A 19,686-nucleotide genomic window follows, 5' to 3' on the forward strand; every position below is an offset into this window, starting at 1 on the left:
CACAGAGAGCAACCAGTGTCACAAGCGGGCCGGTGCCCTGCGGCACACGGGCGCCGTCGGCTCGGTGAGCGCAGGGCGTTTGCGGGTGTGTTTGTCAGCAACAATCAACTTGCAAATCCCACGGGTGTCTGAAGACTTTTCCACCCACTCCTGTTACAAGCAACACTGAAATGTCTCGTAACGGGAGAAGTCGGTGAGAAAAGTCCTTCTTCTCTCCACTCCCCTCGTCTGTTCACAGGGATGTCCCTTCGGCAGGGACGCGCCGAGCCGAGCCCTCCCTCACCCCCCCAAAAGCAGTTGCAAATCCTACCCCAGAAGAGCAGGGAGGCAGAAAAATCCTCATCAGCACCTTCAAAGAGGATATTTTTCCAAAAACAGACTTTTCCTTCATCTTGAACCTTCCACTCATGTGAATTCACACCCCCCAAAAAATGTCGTTTTCCTTTTTTCTTAAAAAAATAATGTGAAATATCAAGCAAGTTGATTACGATCTTTCATTTCAGATCACGACAGCCTTAGGGATGGGTGGTTTGAGCCTGAAGGGACCCGGACTAATTTTGGATGCCCACGCGGGTCTGCGTGCACCGTGTCACTGGGACGGGGACAGTTTGGGGAGGGCACAGACGAGGGACAGTCTGCTGGCAGGAGATCTGCTGGGTGTGAGCCCAGTAACTTCTCACCTGGACATCGTTTGATCGCAAAGCAATTTTATGGGAATAAAATACCGGGTGCTTGAGAACGGGACTGGGGGAGCGGGAAGGGAAAGCGGCCGGGTTTACGGGCGGCCATCGAAACCCACCCGCCGTAAGGCAGGGAAGGAAGCCTGACCCCCAGGCCTGCAAACAGCGAGGTCTCCAGGAGGTGCCGGACCTGGCCGCAGGCTCCCATCGGGGCTCCCAGGTGGCCCCAGGGGCAGCAGCACCGGCCCTGCCGCGGGGCTCTCGCCCACGCTGCGTCCCTGGATGCTCTGGTCCACGGCGAACCAGCTTTGCTGGCGCGGGGAGGGATGGTGTTAACGAAGGAATCTCCTAATTGCACGTAGAAGCGGACTGTGATGAGCAAACCAGGATTTATTGAGCTGCTCCCGCCACCCAGTCGGAGAAGTCCAATCTCTACACGAAATAAGAAATTATTTTTAAAATCCACTGTTTATTCTGCTGTGACAGGTCGATCAGTACGGCAGGCATCTTCACTTCCCTTTTTTCCCTCCGATTTAATCAGTTTTAATTGGAAGAATAACTGAGACCTTTCCTTCAAGATAATTATACAAAACATTGAATTAAATTACTATTAGCATTTTTTTTTCCTCACCACTCGTGTCAGGCATCTGTTGTTTTAAATAATCGTCTGATTAACATTTGCCGTGCACCTTTCTCTGCCTATCGCGAGCAGACACCTCCCTTCCAGGGTGGCTGCAAGGCGCCGGTTAATAAACCAGAGGAAAGGGGCTGTTCTCCCCAGAATGTCTCATCACACGCACCGAGACCCAAGGACCCCGTCGCCTGGGCTCTACGGGATGCTCCTGCGCCCATCCCCGAGGCCTCTGGGCTGGCACGGCTCGGCACAAGGAGCTGGCGCTGCCTTCGCCGTGCTGGCACCGGCACATGCAATGTTTTCAGGCGCGTTCGGGGGATAAACCCGCCCCGCCGCAGGACCCCGGCCCCCGCCCCGGCCAGCCCGGGAGGCCCGCGGGCCGCCCCGCAGAGACCCCGCCGGCTCATCGCAGCTGTGGCCGGGCCGCCTTAAGGCAGGCGGGGGGCGGGGCCGACCCGGAGGGGGCGGGGCTGCCCTCGTGACGCCGCTGGTGGCCGCGCCGGGCTCAACTGAGTAGTGCCGAGCCGAGCCGAGCTGAGCCGAACGGAGCCGAACGGAGCCGAACTGAGCCGAGCCCCGAACCGAACCGAACCGAACCGGGCCGGGCCGAGCCGAGCCGAGTCCCGAGCCGAGCCGAGCCGAGCCGGGCCGAGGGCATGCAGCGGGCGGCAGCGCGGGTGCTGCGTGGGGCGCGGATCCCCCCCGTGCGGGCGCGCTCGGCCCCGGCGCGGCCCCCCCCGCGGGGACTGCTCTATGGGCGGCACGGGGAGCCCCCGGCTGTCGTGCAGTAAGGGGGCGCGGGGGGGGGGCTGGGTGTGCACTGCCGGGGGGCAGGTATGGGGGGCTGTAGTGGGGTGCATGGCAGTAGGGGGTGCAGGAATGCAGGTATGGGGGGTGCGGGGGGCTATAGTGGGGTGCATGGCAGTAGGGGGTGCAGGAATGCAGGTATAGGGTGTGGGGGCTATAGTGGGGTGCATGGCAGTAGGGGGTGCAGGTGGGGGCTGCACTGGGGTGCATGGCAGAAGGGGGTGCAGGAAAGGGGTGGGGGAAGCTGGGGGTGCATTGCGGGGAGGGTGGGGGGTGGGGGTGTAGGGGCAAGGCTGGGCTGGGGGGCAGTGGGGGGCAGAGGTATGGGGGGTAGCAGAGGGGTGCAGCGGGGAGGCGCAGATGAGGTGCGTGGGTCTGGGGGTGCTGGCGAGTTGCTTTGGGGGTGCATTGCAAGGGGGGCCGGGGGTTGCCCACCCCAGGGGCGGCGGGGTGGGGATGGGGGGCACCTCTCTGCAGGACCCCCGGGGCAGGGCCAAGGGTGCTCGGAGGCTCCCGAGCACACAGGGGGACTCTGGGGGTGCCCCCATTTCCCACAGCCTGCCATGGTCTCACAGGCGGATGCCGCGGGGGGGTTGCCTCCCCGTCCCCCACCCGCCTGCTGCCGCTCCTTCAATTTGCCTTAAAACCCCCTGGTTTTCCCAGGAAGCCCATTCTTGCTTAATTTGGGGTACGACGGGGAGGTCCGAGCCCCCGGCATCGCTGCGTCCCAGCTTTGTCCTCGGTCGCATCGCATTGATGGGGTTTCTCTGTGAGGTCCCCATTAAGGGACCAAGCCGGCGTCGTGCCCCTCGGCGTTGTGAGGGGTTTTTGGGGACAGCGGCTGGCGCTCGGCGGCATCGTGGGATTTTCCTTTTAAAACAGCCAAAAAGTCTTGCAAGGGGGAAGTCACATTTTGGTGGATTGTATGCCTTTTTTTCAAGGGAGGAGACCTCGAGGACTTGCTGCCCCACTTGAACCAGCTCAGGTCACCCCTAGAAATGGAGGAGGTGCCGATACGTTATCCGGGTGCATCCAGACACCGAATCCCCGGGGTTTTTTTGAGGATGAATTATTGCTTTTCCTTATGACCATTTAATTGTGCAATGGTGCTTATCACCAATGACGGCTCCTGAGATTTGCTGCCCTCGCCCCATTGCTTGTGCAAGGCCGGTCTTGTGCTTCATGACTTCTCTTTTTTGCAGATTTCTGAAAATACCTGATTCCAGTAATGCTAAAGCGGGACAGGACGAGCCGTAAAATCCCCGGCCATATGAAACTGCGTCTTTCTTGCGCAACCTGCTGAATTTGTTAAGATTGGCGGGCATTACTTTGCTTGGTGACGCGGGATTTTGTTGGGTGGTTGGCTTTTAGCAGCCTCCATCAAAAATCTCTCCATCTGTCTAATATAAATCTGATTTTTTAATGGGATGGAAATCTGAGCGGCGGGTTCACGCCCAAGGTGCTGGCACAGGGCTGATGCTGTGCAGAGGTGCTGTGTGGTATTAACTTTAACCTCAATATTTAATCTCACTGAAGAAAAAGGAAGGGATTTCAATTAGTCAGACATGCAGAGGGTGGCAAAACCCAAAATGATTTAATTTGTTGCCTAACAAGGCAGAAAAATGTATACAGCGTGGAGACGGCATTGCTGGGGGTCAGGGAGCCGGAGGCGTGGGCGCCCATTGGCTGCAATGCCTCCACATGGGTCCCTGCATCTAGTAATGCTGATTTTTATTTTATTTTTAATTTTTTTAAACCTTAAACAGGATGGAGTCACCGTGTTTTCCTGCCAAAGCCTTGCAGTTTGGTTTGAAGCGGGTTTGCAAGGAGCTAACTTCATCCTGCTAATTCTGGCGGGAGGTTTGCACAGCAGCCGCTGCTGCCTCCTGCTTGGACGTTAGACACGCACCTGGCTTCATAATTCATAACCTTGCCAAAAACCACATGGTTTTGAGCAAAATCCACCGAAGTCAGGACTCTTGGTCATACCCAGCGGCTGCAGGGCCATATCCTGCACCTCGCTGATGCCAAATTCTCCAAGTGAGGTTTTTTGGACCCTCCTGGGAGCCTCCCTCAGGTCTCATCGTCCTAATTGCTAATTAGGAGAGGAAAACACTTGCAAAAGCCAGAGAGCTGCCCCTGAGATGGGTGTGCAGGGACGGGACAGCCGGGGTGATGGCAGAGGGGGATCTGCATGACGCAGACGGAGGATTTCTGTGCTTGGGGATGCTCCCGTATAGCACGGATGCTCAGCAGAGGTGCAGGCTGTGGGCTTTCTGTTTGGGTGGCTGCTGCTCAGAACAAGAGCTGGAGCCTGATGCCCTCACCCGAAACCAGTACTGGGGCATACACGGGACCTATAGCCGGGGCTGCAGCCAGCGATGCAAATTCCCATGTGCTGAAAGCCTTCTGACATGTGCACGGTGCTATTTAATCCAAACCTCGACGTCTTCTTCAAATCAGCCGGGCAGCTTGGAGGAGGGAAGGGGGAAACCACTTTGCCAGCACAGGCCAAGCCATGAAAAGAAATTTGGTGTATCGTGCCTAATGACATGTACTTAGTGGCGTGTAATTGCAGCAAATAACCCCTCTTAGAATTGGCAGGCTTTGCAGAGCCTCCGGCTCGTTTAAATGTTGTTAAAATTGCCTTCATCTTGCAAAGGGCCGTGGCTGGATGGGTTTGCCCTGGCTGGGAGATGGCTCAGGCAGCCATCGAGCCCCCGGTTCCTCTTTCCCCTTGGTCTGTGTCATGGTGCTGCTGGGTTTTCTGGAGGAGCTTTTCCCTCCCCTTGCAAGACCCAAGGCATCCCAAAAGCTTTATATTGCAATTCCCCCGGGGCCGTGCACGCCGGGAGGATGCGTTTGTGGGAGGGAGCTGAGCTGAATTCCCCAGCCCCGCTCTCCCCTCGGTGTAAGAGCATCTTCACATTGAAAATGGCCTCGTGGCAAAGGGCTTGGGGACATCATCCCTCCTGGAGGGGCTTTTTTCTGTGCTTTGTTCCAGCCCCGGCTAAGGGTGTGAGGTTAGGGGTGGATACGGGCATTGCTGCTCCCTGGGGACGGAGGAGGCTCGATAGGGTCATCTAAGTTGGATGTTGGGTTTCTTCACCGGAGGAGACCATGCTACAGGAATATAGATGAGATGGGGAATACGGTGCTGTTTATTTTAAGTCTAATCTGCTGTGTAGGTGGTAGGTAATGTGCATCTCTGTCCAGCTTAAACCAAGGTGCAGAAGACATCAGCCAAGCCTGTAGTAATGCATTTTTCCTTTGCGTCTCCCCGTTCAGACTAAAGGACCTCGAGGTGGCCGAGTTGGGGGATTCCGATGTCCACGTCAAGATGTTGGCAGCCCCCATCAATCCCGCTGACATCAATATGATCCAAGGTAATGCGCCGGCTGGATCTTTTTTTGCATGTTAATTCTTGCGTGATGCTCCCAGCGGGATGTCTCGGAGAGTTTGGAGCCGGTTCCTGGGATGGGGAGGTCTGTGGTATGACAGACTCCACAGCTCACCTCTGGCTTTCCGGCAGGGACCTACGCCATCCTCTCCCCGCTGCCAGCCGTGGGAGGGAACGAAGGTGTCGGGGAAGTGCTGGAGGTCGGGCGTCGCGTGGCAGCTCTGAAACCCGGGGACCGGGTCATCTCGGCAGGCCCCGGACTCGGTGAGTGCATACCCCGGCATCCTCGGTGCCGGGAGCCACGGCACCGCTGGGTCCTTGCTCACCGGTGAGGTCCTCCTCTGCATCCCCCCACCTGCAAAGCATCTTCTCAGGGGATTTTTGGGATGCTCGAGCTCGCCGGGAGCTGCCCAAGCCTGCACGGAGAGCAAACCCGTGGTCATGCTCTCATGCGAACCGTTGCCTGGGGAGCTGGTGCGGGGATTTTGGGGGTCCCGGAGCAAAACCGCTGCTCTCCAAAGCACCGTCCTTGCTGCGTGTGGGTAGGGCCACATGCCCCTCACGCTTACAGCAATTACATCTAATTGGAGGTGACTTAAAATGGAAAAAAAAGCTCTATTAGAGAATGTTCCAGGCGAGCGAAGCAGCAGTTAGAACCCATTTAATGCTGTATTAGCCTAATCATAACTATAACGAGCTGGATGGTCTCAGACTAGAAGCATCGGGATAACCCCTGGAGCTGCACAAAGGCATCTTCATTTCTTACCTGTTTATATCTTGGTTTAAGTTTTATTCTTTCTGCCGTGTATTTTTATTTTTAATGTTGTTTGGTTGGTTTTTTTTAAAGCAAACTCGATACCAGATCCCCAGCCACAGCGAGCGATGCTGCTGGTCCTCTGCAGATGCAGGGGGGCTCTGGGGAAGGATGGGGGTCCCCGGGGAAGGGGCTCCCGTGCACGAGCCACATGCAATGCAAAAACCCGGAGCACTTGCAGTAGGAGCGGTAGCGGTAGCGATGCCATTGCTTGTGCTAAACTTGAATTTAGAAATCATCTACTTTGCTATAGCACAGACCCTTTATGGGGCTTCTGCACCGTTACAAAGCATCGCAGCAATCTGTGCTTCTCTGGAAACAACCGCGTTTTGTCAGATCTACTTAGAGCTTCTTTAAAGACCCGGGATAAAGCATTTAACCTGTGCAAGGTCATGGTTATATCTCATTACAGTTTTCTTCTTAATAGTGCTCTGATGGGAAAGCACGGGAATTTATTTTCCAACAAACGTCTCTTGTGCTCCAAAATGCCAATGGCCAGAAAAATTGTCAGTTCTGGGTTAGTGTAACAGCTCGTTCTTTGCCTATTTCTTCTCAAAAGGCTTTTTCGCTTAATGGGAGAAGGAAAGCTATCTAGTTAAGATCCAAATGTGATCTTTTTAAACATTAGGAAAAAAACTAAATGGATGATAGGGGGTTAAATCGGATATAAATACAGAGAGACTAAATCTAAGTAAATTGGCTTTGAATATATGGGCTCATCCGTAGGATGGGGAGTATTTCCATTAGCTCTGTGCACACTCCCTGTGCCCAGGGAGCCCCGCCGTCCCTCTGGGAAACGATTAGACTTCACTGGGTGGTAAATCTTAGCGGGCAACGGAGGATCCGTCCCCTGCCTCTCACAATATTTTGGCTGTACCCATATGGGAAAATGTTTCCTAATTCACTCTCCAGGATTTAGACGGTGCACGGCATGGCAATGCTGCAGCAACCGGCGTTAAGGCTATGGCGTGAGTTGAGGTCTCGTAACGTTTTCCTTTCCTTGCCCGCCTTCCTGCCGCGCTGCCTGCGATGCTGCCGTACCCCAGGGACGTGGCGGACGCAGGGGGTGTTCCCCGAGGAGAATCTGCTGAAGGTGCCCAGCGACATCCCATTGCTGTGCGCTGCCACCCTGAGCGTCAACCCCTGCACGGCGTACCGCATGCTGGCTGACTTCGAGACCCTGGCCCCAGGTACGGCTTTGCCGGGTGGAAGGAAATTCGGGTGGATTTGCTGGTTGCTTCTGCAATGAAAATCTGGATTTATTTATATCCAGGTGACTCCGTCATCCAGAACGCTGCCAACAGCGGCGTGGGCCAGGCTGTTATCCAGATCGCCAAAGCCTCCGGCATCAAGACCATCAACGTGGTGAGGGACAGGTGGGTCCCTGGGAGAGGAGGAGGTCTCCTGTGGGGCGGGAGCTGCCCTTGGCCTGGGCTGGAGGTTGGCAGGAGGTCAGGCAAGATTGGGAGCTGGATCTGGTCATCCTGCCCATCCAACCCAGGATTTTCTCCTGTTTGCTCCTCCAAGGTGTCCTCCAGTCTCTGCCCTGTTGTTCCCAGGCTACGTCTGAGCAGGAGGGAGGAGAAGGTGACATTCTGCTTTCTGGCTCATCGAGTCGTCTTTTTTTTTTTTCCCTCCCCCAGACCTGATCTCCCAAAGCTGGTGGAGAGGCTGATGGCCCTGGGCGCAGACCACGTCATCACGGAGGAGATGCTGAGAAAGCCAGAGATGAAGGATATATTTAAGGTACCTCAATGCTGATCCCACTGGAGAGACCATCCGGGGCTGTCCCTACAGTTCAGTGCTGCAGGGAAAGGTGCAGGGATGGTGGGAAGGACAAATCTCTCTCTAGATCAGGATTTAGCCCCAGAAGTTGAGGGGTTTTGCTGCTACCACAAGGGCCAAGTTACAGATTTTAGCTCTACGACTCTTAGCTGCCCCCAGGTAAATGTTGAGGTTAAGGCAGTTGCTCCCTCAAGAACTGCGGTCTCATCCTCAAAAGGAACCCTAAAATTTGGGAACCTTCTTAATAAACTCTTGCAGAGCGTCCCGAAGCCCCGGCTCGCCCTGAACTGCGTCGGAGGCAAAAGCACTACGGAGATGCTGCGGCATCTGCAGTAAGTTTGGCTGGGTGGTGGCTTGGGCACGGGCTCGGGGACAGCAGCCGGCACTGGAGGGTCCTGCTCCAGAGCCCCTGGATTGCAAGAGGTGGCTGGAGATGTTGTTAGCTGATGTTGGTCATCACTGAAGTTTTGGAGAGGGGAGACGAGTGGAGAAGTGGTTTTGGAAAATAGCAGTGACTTAAAGTTAACCCATCATCACTGCACGTCTCAAACGCTGCCGCTGGCTGGAGGCAGCTGAGGTCCCGTTACGAAGGTCCACCAGGTCCTGGCCAGGTATAACTGGTGTATTTAGCTGCAAATCCAGCTAACGGCGCATGGGAGCGAGAGGGGAGCTCTGGAAAGTGGAGTCTGCGGGGTAACTGGGGGAGCCCTTGGGGCGAGAACGGCCCCGTCGGTGCAGCGGTGGGGTTGGGTACGGCAGAGGGAGAGGTTGCAAGGTCAAAGCTGCGTGTTGGGGACCACATAGCGAATACCCCCTTCCTCTTCCAGGCCCAAAGGGACCATGGTCACCTACGGGGGGATGGCAAAGCAGCCTGTGATGGTGCCTGTGGTGAGTACTGGAGATGCTCTTGATTTCCCATGGGGCACGTCCCCTGTGCTCCACTGTGGATGTCCCCGTCCCCTCGGCTCCCGCTCGGCACCGCGGGAGCTCACCTCTCCCCTGCCTGCAAACTGAGAGCCTCCAACCTTCTTTTTATTTAACTGATGGGGGTCTGTTATGGGACGAGCTGCTTTGCATCCCAGTGCAGGTCTCTTGGCTTTATTTATGGAGGATTTGGGCTGCTGTGAAATCCCAGCGGGGAAATGGCCCCGCAGATGCCGAGCATCAAACCTGCCCTGACTCCACGCCTCGGAGTCGCATCTCTGCATCCCACTGTGCCCTGACTCACAAACGAGAGCGCTAATGAAGGAGCGAGGAGCCTCGTTGCCACCTTCCACCGCTGTCACACTGGGAGGGGACAGGTCTCACCTGGGCGCACGGCTCCCTCTCTCCGCAGAGCGCGTTCATCTTCCGGGACGTGCGGCTCCGTGGCTTCTGGATGACGCAGTGGAGGAAGGACCACGCGCAGGGTGAGCCGGATGGGTGCTGAGGGACGGCACCGGTGCAGCGGGTCGGCACAGGTCGCTGACCCGCCACGCCGGGGCCGTCCTCTTTGCTGTTACGTGTGCCGTGAGTGCTGATGAGTCCTCAGGGCGGCTGCAACGCAGGCGCTGGGTGGCGTGCCTCGGGCAGGGACCGTGGCGTGCCACCGTGCCAGGGGCTCTTGCCCCATCCTGCGTGCCCAAGCAGGGAGTACATCACACCCCGGCATCCCCGGGACCCTGTATGGCTTCAGGCGGGTGTTTGCCCGGGGACGGTCGGTGGCTCTGGCACCGCACGGGCTCGGGACGCGCGACGGTGAGCGCTCCCTCCTTCCCTTGCAGACCAGGAGAGCCTGGGCAGCATGATGGACGCCTTGTGCGAGCTCATCCGGAAGGGGCAGCTCGTCGCGCCGGCCTGCACCGAGGTCCCGCTCCAGGACTACAGGGCAGCGCTGGAGGCAGCCATGAAGCCCTTCACATCCTCGAAGCAGATCCTCCTCCTCTGACCCCCCGAGACCTCGGCTCCTGGGCAGCAGCGGGCTGAGCCCGGTGCTGCTCCACCGCAGCCAAGCTTTCCTTTGCTGCCTTGTCCGCAGATGAGAGATGCTTAGGGGCAAAAAACCTCCAGGTCCATTGATTTTTTTTTTTTTTCCTTTTTTTTCCCTTTTTTTCCTTTTTTCCCTTTTTCTTTTTTTCTTTTTCTTCTTTTTTCTTTTTTTCTTTTTCTTCTTTTTTTTCTTTTTTTCTTCTTTTTTTTCTTTTCTCTTTCCTTTTTTCTCTTTCCTTTTTTCTCTTTCCTTTTTTCTCTTTCCTTTTTTCTTTCCTTTTTTCTGTTTCCTTTTTTCTCTTTCCTTTTTTCTCTTTCCTTTTTTCTCTTTTTTCTTTTTCTCTTTTTTCTCTTTTTTCTCTCTTTTCTCTCTTTTCTCTTCTTTTCTCTTCTTTTCTCTTCTTTTCTCTTCTTTTCTCTTTTCTTTTCTCTTTTCTTTTCTCTTTTCTCTTTTCTCTTTTCTCTTTTCTCTTTTCTCTTTTCTTTTCTTTTCTCTTTTTTCTTTTCTCTTTTCTTTTCTCTTTTCTTTTCTCTTTTCTTTTCTCTTTTTTCTTTTCTCTTTTTTCTTTTCTCTTTTCTTTTCTCTTTTCTCTTTTCTTTTCTCTTTTCTCTTTTCTTTTCTCTTTTCTCTTTTCTTTTCTCTTTTCTCTTTTCTTTTCTCTTTTCTCTTTTCTTTTCTCTTTTCTTTTCTTTTCTCTTTTCTTTTCTTTTTTTCTTTTTTTAACTTTTGGGTGCCCGCTTAAACTTTTAAAAGCCTCTGCAGCTTTGCATGGACGGCAACGTGCGTAGTTGCTTCTGAAGGGAGGCTGCAGTCTCGCTTTAGCTGGGGTGAGTTTGGGTGCAAGAGAAAGCTCAGGGAGCCCGGGAAGGGCGCTCGCTCTGCTCAGGGTGTCAAAAGAGCAGCGGTTTCCCCTCGCACGTGGTTTTGGGGCTGGGGGTCTGCGCCGCCACCTCCTGCCCGCCTTAGCAGCTGGCAGTGGTGTTCTGCTGTTTGCACTGTCCCTCCAGGGGATCTTTGGCTGCTTTGGGGTGACTTTGCAGGGTAGCACGGGGCTGGTCGCTGCCCTTCTCCCAGCCGGCACGGCCCCCCTGCGCTGCTGCAGCCTCTGAGCCACCTCCGTGTCCCCCCCTCCAAGTTCAGCAGCCAAGTGCCCCTGGGCTGGGGGCGCTCCCCACATTGAATTGCAGAGAAAACCCAAATTTTAAAATTTATTTTTAAAATTTTTTTTAATTTTTCCCTACCCAGCCCATGCAATCCTGGCAGGACAGGGGCAAGGGACGCCTCTGCAGGCTGGAGGGCAAGGACACAAAGGGCTTCTCTAGCCTTTGGCATCACTTCATCTCAAAAATGAGCTCAAACAGCAGAAAAAAAAAAAGAAAGAAAAGAGAATCACCAAATTACAAAGTACCAGCCAGGGCTGCCGCACCAGCGGGAGCTGTAAGACACTGTCGTCCCTTTGGGGACAGCCCTGGGGTGGTGGCATTCAAGGTGGGGACGGGGTTCACCCAGCAGGTCACAGCCGGACTCGCGCAGGGCAAGGGGGGCTTTTTGCAATACATGGACTTGAACTCAGTGTTGCTGCTGTTCCCGCTGCCACTACTGATCGTGACGAGAACCTCTTGGAAATCACTGTCTAATATATATATTTTTATTTTTTTTTAAGATGCTGCCAATAAATGTTTCTGTGCTCAGTCTGGCATGCGAGGGTGGGCCGGGGATGCGCGGCATCAAGAAGGGGCAAACCCAATGCACGGGGCTCCCTTGCTGCCCGGCCCTTTCCCTGTCCTGAATCCTGGGGCTTTTCCATCCTAGAAAGCTTTAATTACAATTCCATATAAGCAGTTAGTGTCCTGCTAAAAGCGGCTGCAGCATGGATGTGGTTTTGGGCAGACAGGGCTGGCTCTGCCTCGTTAGTGCCCGTCGGGCACCAAAACCAGCATTTCTTACCCCAAATCTGTCTGCCAAGACAGACAAAGACTTATTTTTTCCCCCCAGTTATTGCAATGGGAAGGATGAGGCTCATCCTCGGGGCAACAGGGCAGGGGGACAAGAGCCATGAGTCCCTTCAAAAGTCATTTCGAAGCAGCATGCGGTTCACTTTAATTTCAATTTTTGGGCTTAATTATTCAGCGGGGGGGAAGCTGCCGGTGATGTCCCTCAGCGCCGTGGCCAGCGCAGCCCTGGGGCAAGGGGCCGGTGCCTGAGCGGGGAGATGCCTGCCTGGCCTTTCGAGGTCCATTGCAAGTGGCAGAGAAACCCCAGGTTATTTATTTCCCCCCCCATATTGGTGGCCACCCGTGTCCCTCTGCTCGCCCCAGGGTTTGGGGTTGGAAGAGGACGGTTCGGTCCTGAGCTGCAAGGGGATGAGATGCTGCGAGTGCAATGGACGCCTTTACCCATCCTTCCCCCAGCGGCTCCGCCGATACAGCCGGAGCCACAACCAGTCTCATCCACGCTTGCCAGAAAAGTGAAAATCCCGAAGATGGGCTATAAAGCTTCATAAAACCCAGTGGCAGAATAAGAGGGGGAGAAACTCCTTGTGCTCTTGCTCAGGAGTGGGGTTCAGCTCCATTCAACCCTATTAGACAGCAGAGAATCCACATGGCAGCACTTGCCAAAAAACCATCACTTCAAGACAACTTGCTGAGGGATGGGGTGGGATTTCAGCAACCTGGCTGCTCGTGGCTTGGACGGGTGTACTCTAAGCTGGGTGAAGAACTGGCTGGACGGCCGGGCCCAAAGAGTGGTGGGGAATGGAGTTTACTCCAGTTGTGGCCGGTCACCAGCGGTGTCCCCAGGGCTCTGTGCTGGGGCCAGTCCTGTTCAATGTCTTTATCAATGGTCTGGACGAGGGGATCGAGTGCAGCCTCAGTCAGTTTGCAGATGACACCAAGTTGTGCGGGAGTGTTGATCTGCTGGAGGGGAGGAAGGCTCTGCAGAGGGACCTGGACAGGCTGGATCGATGGGCCGAGGTCAATTGTATGAGGTTCAACAAGGCCAAGTGCAAGGTCCTGCACTTGGGTCACAACAACCCCATGCAACGCTACAGGCGTGGGGAAGAGTGGCTGGAAGGTGCCCGGTGGAAAAGGACCTGGGGGTGTTGGTCAACAGCCAGCTGAATGTGAGCCGGCAGTGTGCCCAGGTGGCCAAGAAAGCCAATGGCATCCTGGCTTGTATCAGGAATAGCATGGCCAGCAGGACTAGGGCAGTGACCGTGCCCCTGTACTGGGCACTGGTGAGGCCGCACCTCGAATGCTGTGTTCAGTGTTGGGCCCCCCACTCCAAGAGAGACATGGAGGGGCTGGAGCGTGGCCAGAGAAGGGCAACGGAGCTGGGGAAGGGTCTGGAGCACAAGGCTGATGGGGAGCGGCTGAGGGACCTGGGGTTGTTCAGCCTGGAGAAAAGGAGGCTGAGGGGAGACCTCATCGCTCTCTACAACTGCCTGACAGGAGGGTGTAGAGACGTGGGGTCGGTCTCTTCTCCCAAGTAACAAGCGATGGGACGAGAGGAAATGGCCTCAAGTTGCGCCAGGGGAGGTTCAGACTGGATATTAGGAAAAATGTCTTAACCGAAAGGGCTGTCAAGCACTGGAACAGGCTGCCCAGGGAAGTGGTGGAGTCCCCATCCCTGGGGGTATTTAAAAGCCGTGTAGACGTGGTGCTCAGGGACACGGTGTAGTGGTGGGCTTGGCAGTGCTGGTTAACGGTTGGACTCGATGATCTTAAGGGTCTTTTCCAACCTAAATGAGCCCATGATTCTGTGACGATCAGTGCAATAGCTGGACTGTGGCTGAGGGTCTTGCTGGAGAGGGTGGGGGAAGGAAAGGTCCATCTCGCCATTGCTGTCTATTGAAGAGGTTTTTTTGATGGCACACTCCTCAGGAAAAAATGTTTATGCAGACACCCCCCCATATGTGTGTATTTATTTATAAATCATATGTACGTTCTCCTGTACTAATATATTAGGTACCCTCTCAGACATACACAGGCAGTAGAAATTTTAAAAAGTAGGCAATAAAGATGAACAATATTTGCAAACTTGTTTTTATTTTACTCTATTAATGGTACAACCCCCCTTTTTGCTCTTGCTAAAAAAATGCCATTAAAAATAACAATCTTTTATAGTGAGGGCTCTGTGATTGCCTACGCTTCATTAGTTTTGAAGATCTTGGTTGAGCACTTTGCGATACAGCCATCCGAAGGGCTGGTTTGCTTTGATCCAGCTTATTTTGATACTTGGACTTAATGACGGCCGGTGCTGAAAAGAATTCCTCACGCAGATGTGTAGATGCAAGTGGAAGAAGTGCGTCGTCAGCTGCGCTTAGTAAACCCTGGTGCTTGTTTTTCAGTCCCTCCACTGCTTAGGCAAAGGGGTTTCTTGGCTGGTGCAGGTCCATCTTCCCCGGTGCCAGCCCGTTGTGCGTGCAAACTAACAGGAAGGTGTTGCGTTTTGGGGGTTTTAGCGAATGCTGTCTCCGTAGCACGAGTTTCTTTCAAAAAGCAGTTCCTTTCTCACGCGTCGTTCCGAGGGCACCTTCACCTTGAAGGGGCACCTTAAGCGTGTTTATTTTTTGGACAACATCTGCTAATAACACACTGCTGACAGCAGCTGCTCATCAGCAAGTTTGAAACACTTGGGTTTTTGTAAAATGAAACTCCTTTAAGTTCGACAGCTCTTTTAAGCCCTTTGCCGCAAGACAAGCAGCCAATCTCCGTGTGGTACGAGAGATTTTCATGGTTGCTCCCCGTCTCATTCCAACGTATTGTAAAGAAGTCATTTACTGTTGAGAATATACCATCTCTGTATGAGAAAATATAACGCAAAGGAAAGTGAATCAAGTTCAAGTATTTCCCTCCCGCATCCCGGTGGATTGTCTTGCACACCCCACTTTGGAGACCGCTGGCTTAGCAAACGCAAGTGAGGAATGATCTGGGTGTCTTCTGCTGGAGACCCTGTTACAGGCCCCGAAGTCTTCAGCGCCGGGTTCGGTGCAAGTGACATCCCCCTCTCTGGATTAGCGTTTTTAACGTCCGTGACTTCACGGGGGATGTTTCCGCCTGGGAACCTTGCTGGAGCTGGTGCTCCCACTTTGATCTGCTTCTCGATGGCTTTGTGCAGACCTGGAGAGCTCTCAGGTGCTGTTGAAGATCTCTGATTTCCGTAACCCAAGCCACCAATTCAGCAATACCTATTTTGAAGTCATTGGGACGAGGCACGAGATGAAATACATTTGTCTGCTGCTTCCCGGTGCCAGTTGAGTTGGCCGTTGTCCTCTTCCCCTGGCCTATGGATGCTTAACTGGGGACGTGGGATCACACGCTCAGCTCTCGTACCTCGGGACCTAATTTAGGGAAGCTTTTTGCGATCGGACTGTGCTGTCTAGCACTGCATGTTTACTGGTGAACCTATGAACTCGTGGTCTGATTTCTCATGAGCACTGTGATGTTTTTGCAGAAATGGCTGTTAAGGGTGGAGCGTCCTCCACAGCTGGCGTTACAGGTCTGCTCTCACCAAAAAACCAAAATTCCCCGATTCCCCGTTCTGTGGGAAGGAATGGGATCATGAAGTAGCATTTTGTTTAAATGCTCTGCTTAAAGCCTCTTCTCTAAAGGAAGCCTTAGTAAATGCTGATGGGAGAGGTTCTTCCTCCGGCAAGTCCAACGTGTGAGTCCTGTGGGACAGACGTCCCGCTCTGCCAGCTGCAACGCTGTGCTTGTCCCCAGATGTGATGTAGGATGGGCAGGAGAAGCCCACGTCTGCTCCCTGCAGCCCCGCTGCCCCGGCCCCTGCTCTGAGCTGGGGGAGGAAGGGGCATGGGCTCCCCAAGGGCTACGAGGGACCGGTTTGGTTGGAGTGGCCGTGGGTGCTGGTGCAGCTCCTGGATTAGCCCCAGGTTGGCCTTTTGCTGGGTTTCACTGAGCGCAGCTCCGGTGCCTGGGGCCTTTGGCTTTTGTGGGCTGGAGCCAAACCCTTTGTGTCCCTGAAGGCAACCCCTGGCCGGGTGTCGAGACGGTGACTGTGAGAGTGTAGAGACAGGACAAGAGAACTTGCAAAGATTTATTCTTGAGAATGACAAACAATGAATTATCACTTATTCCTATACTAACGTAGTTCTACCTCTGGGACGCTTGCTTGCTGCCCAAGATCTCTGCTATTTCTGGTCCAGCCCCCGCTGGGCTCCAACCCTGTTGCTGGCAGCTGCGGTGTCTGGTCCGCAGGTGCAGGTTGGGCAGTGGCGGTCGGGTTGGAGCTTGGCCCTGCGGTGGCCCTGGCATGGGAAGGGCAGAAGCTGCTGCCAGTAAGGCCATCGCTAGCCACGGAGCGCAGAACGGAGGCAGGGCAGCCCCGGGGACCTGCCTAGCAGCTAAATTTGGCTGCCCAGATGGAAGCGCGGGGAGTCCCGTGGCTGGCGTGAAGGGACCGTTTGGGGCGTGCGGCGTGACGCGGCGTGGTGAAGCCGTGGGTGGAGCAGGAGCTGCCTCCTGGGTGCCGGCGGGGCCGTGGCTGCAGTGCCGTTTTGGTGGGGATGGACCGGCACTGCCCGTCTGGGCGGCTGTGTCAGCCCGTGGCTCGGGCGGTGTGGAGCTGGTGGTCGCAGGTGTCTGGGTGTCGTTCTCGTCCTCTGCATCTCCTACGGCCGGCCGAGCCTCAGGTCGTCTTCTTCTCGGGTGGTCTTCCTTCGACTGGGCGCCCAGTGGGGATGGAGCTGGGGCTCTCTTTCTTTCACCAGCACTTTGAGTAACCATCCGGAGGAGGTTGGGGTAATCCCTCTTAAAGAAGGGGTTGTAGTAGAAGAGCAGCTGCAAAAGGCAAAGGAGAGGAGTTACTTGCCATGATTGCAAGGAGGAGAAAGAAGAGATACTGAGCTAAGCATCTGCATCAGCAAAGACAAACATGGGCGTTAAAAAGGACTCTCCGGGGCATTTCAGACCTCAAGATTTGGCTGAATAAAATGTTAGGATAGGGTTTTGTTAAGTAAGAACCACCCTTGTGTTTTTGGCATTTGGGAGCAGAGAAGCGTAGGATTTTCAAAAGCCTAAAAACTGACGGAGAAACCCAAAGACCACTTGTTTTCAGCTACCTCAGTGTGGAATGGACATGTCGGGAATAATGCCATGCTGACGTGTATCTTGTCAGCGTTAAGCAGCTGCCACAAGAAGATTTAATGTTTTGGTGCAGCCAGATAGAGAGCAAGCACAAAAAAAGCATGATACAATGGGACTATCTTTCCGTTTCACAGATTCAAGGTAAGCAGAAATGACCACAATCTATTTTGTCAGCATTTCTGCTCCTCCGAAATCCTGCGTCAAGGATTCCTGAAAATGACCCGCGAGACAAAATCAGGCTGTTTGCTCCCATCCCCATGCATGCTCCCTGCCTCGTAAGGGCTTACTTTAGCTGAATGTGAACCTCTTCTCCTGAACGTCCCGAGGGTTCTTTTGTGTGCGGAGGAAGCCACGTACCTTGCCCAGAGCAGGACCTGCTGCTGCTACGGCTTGCAGCTCCTCGACGGAGGCCGATATGAGAGAATCCCCTTCCATTTTGCAGAATCCATGGAGGTTAAGCTGGAGAATGAAGCTTCTCATGGACTCAGTTTCAAAGATCTTCAGGGGTCCCCTCCTCCCCAGCACTTCTGTTCTGAAGAGTTTTTCTGCGATCACGACGCAGTTTCCATCGTCGCCCCACCAGATGGACTGGAAGCGATGGCTGCCGACGATCTTCCAGAGCTTCTGGAGGAAGGAGCGGGCTGAAGACTGGTTGGTGTTGGCAGAGATCTCCTCCCAGAAATGGTAGCGCATGATGGGGACCCAGGATTCATCAGGCAAACCTTGAAAGGCGTTTTCTTCTGCGAGAGGTCCGGTGACAGCACCCCAAGATGTTCCCCTATCACCTTCTGCACGGTCAGGAGAAGTTGAAGCCTCCCACCAGTCTGGCTCCTCCAGGTCCAAAGCCCAGGATGTCCCTGGTGATGGTGGCTCCATTTTAATGACTTTCTTCACCGCTTGACTGCAACTTCCAGCCCTGGCCCTTTCCCCAACCAGCCAGGCTTGGTCCTGCTGGTCAGCAGGATGAAGGGCCATGGTGCCAGCTGCCTGGGAAGTTCTCCAATGTCACGGTGATGCCTGTGTTGCATCACAGTGACATCACAGCGTGGCACCCATCTCCTGGCAACAGGAAGCGGAAGACAGAAGAAATTGCTGAAAAGCCCTGATTTCTTTTCATGGGGAGAGCTGTTCTGAGCCAAGAAGTGAATCCAAGTGTATTTGCATTTGGTGTGTCCTGCTAGGGCAGCGCTGCGTCCCATTGCCCCTGGGAGTTGGTCGCCAGGGAGGGATGGGGAAGGCTGCAGCGTTGGGCATCAAAGTGGCCCAGACCTGAAGTTTTCCCTTGGGCACCTTCCCCCCGTGCAGAAATGCCCGTACCCTCTGCTACGGAATAGCCCCCGCTCTGTGAGTTCAGGAGCGCGGCTTCTGTCATGGCTGTCCACGTACCCAGGTGACGCTCTCAGCTTTCAGCAGGCTCTCCGTGCTGCTCCCTAGAATGAGGTCTAAGTGAAACGCCACGTAAATATATTTTGCAAATGAAATAAACTGGTGCACCAGCTCCGAACGAGGATTTTGGTTATTTCTTGCACGGCCGTGGTGTGCATGCCGTGCCTCGGGTAATTCCATCCTCCAGCTGAGCCTCTCACCATGTCGGAGTCAATGCAATATTTTTTCTTTCCCTTAGGGACTTTTTGAGTATCACTGGCGGAGAGTGGTAAACAGCCGCTCTGCTCCACGGCTGCCTTTTGCTGATGGCAGGGAGAGCCGCAAGCAGCACGTTTACCTCCCTGGAGGGTGACGTGCGACAGAAAACGCCAGTATGTAAAATTACTGCTGCAGGGGGGAGTCTCGCTCCTCCAGCTCAGCTTTTGGGAGTGAAAAGGGGGAGTTAAGCATCGTACCTTCATTGTCAGGCATCTTCTGGGTCCGGGGGAGCGAGGAGAAGGGCAGCTGGGCAGGGACATTGCTCAAGGTTGGAGGTGACTCCTCTACAACTGCGTTTGCTTTTGGAAGAGCAAACCACTTAGCAATTAAAACTCACAGCTCTCGTTAGCAGCTAAATTTGCTGGGCCATATTAAAGCCATTTTATCCCCTCATAACCCCTCGCACTCAGACCTCCCTTAGACAAGAGCAATCCAAGAAGCCTACTAGATGTAACCCGTGATAAACTCCTTGCCAGCATCTGCCCTCTGCTCTCCCATCACTATTAAACCCCCCAATATTTTGTATTTTCATTATCCCAGCAGCAAAGCTGCCAGCGTTAGATGCAGGGCAGCATCGCGTGCCCCGATGCTTTCCCGATCGACAAATATACTGGGGAAAAAAGCAAGAAAAGGACTTTGAGATCGTTAAGAGCACTATTAAGCATGACATAAACCAGAAAAATTAATGCAAAGCTTTTATCCCCCTTGTTTATTTGACTCGGCAATAAAACCTAACAATCTTTAGAGACCTCTCTTACTTTCACAAAATGTTCCCGAGCGCTTACTCCTACACCAGGGCACGACGGAATAAATAATTAAATTTAACTCTACTTGTCAACCGAGCGGG

At 54.1% G+C, this 19,686-nt stretch overlaps 1 protein-coding gene across 1 annotated transcript; it reads left to right on the forward strand.

Annotated features, from left to right (window-relative positions):
- Positions 1 to 1,820: 1,820 nt before the first annotated feature.
- MECR (mitochondrial trans-2-enoyl-CoA reductase) lies at positions 1,821 to 12,286 on the forward strand. The gene is made up of 11 exons (XM_072885071.1): positions 1,821 to 2,101; positions 5,410 to 5,507; positions 5,654 to 5,785; positions 7,382 to 7,525; positions 7,609 to 7,711; positions 7,979 to 8,081; positions 8,379 to 8,452; positions 8,948 to 9,008; positions 9,457 to 9,529; positions 9,884 to 10,169; positions 11,335 to 12,286. The coding sequence occupies exons 1-10, from the start codon at positions 1,971 to 1,973 to the stop codon at positions 10,045 to 10,047; spliced, it is 1,083 nt and encodes a 360-aa protein (XP_072741172.1). The 5' UTR covers positions 1,821 to 1,970; the 3' UTR covers positions 10,048 to 10,169; positions 11,335 to 12,286.
- The last annotated feature ends 7,400 nt before the right edge of the window (positions 12,287 to 19,686 follow it).

This window comes from Ciconia boyciana, chromosome 21 (genome assembly GCF_034638445.1).
Source record: "Ciconia boyciana chromosome 21, ASM3463844v1, whole genome shotgun sequence".
Lineage (NCBI taxonomy): Eukaryota > Metazoa > Chordata > Aves > Ciconiiformes > Ciconiidae > Ciconia > Ciconia boyciana.

Excerpts from the sequence above, each read along its gene's own strand:
- MECR (XM_072885071.1), top strand. The coding sequence starts at position 1,971 with ATGCAGCGGGCGGCAGCGCGGGTGCTGCGTGGGGCGCGGATCCCCCCC. Across the intron at positions 5,786-7,381 it reads CTCGGCAGGCCCCGGACTCG|GGACGTGGCGGACGCAGGGG; the intron begins GTGAGTGCATAC and ends GCCGTACCCCAG. Across the intron at positions 7,712-7,978 it reads ATCAACGTGGTGAGGGACAG|ACCTGATCTCCCAAAGCTGG; the intron begins GTGGGTCCCTGG and ends TCCCTCCCCCAG.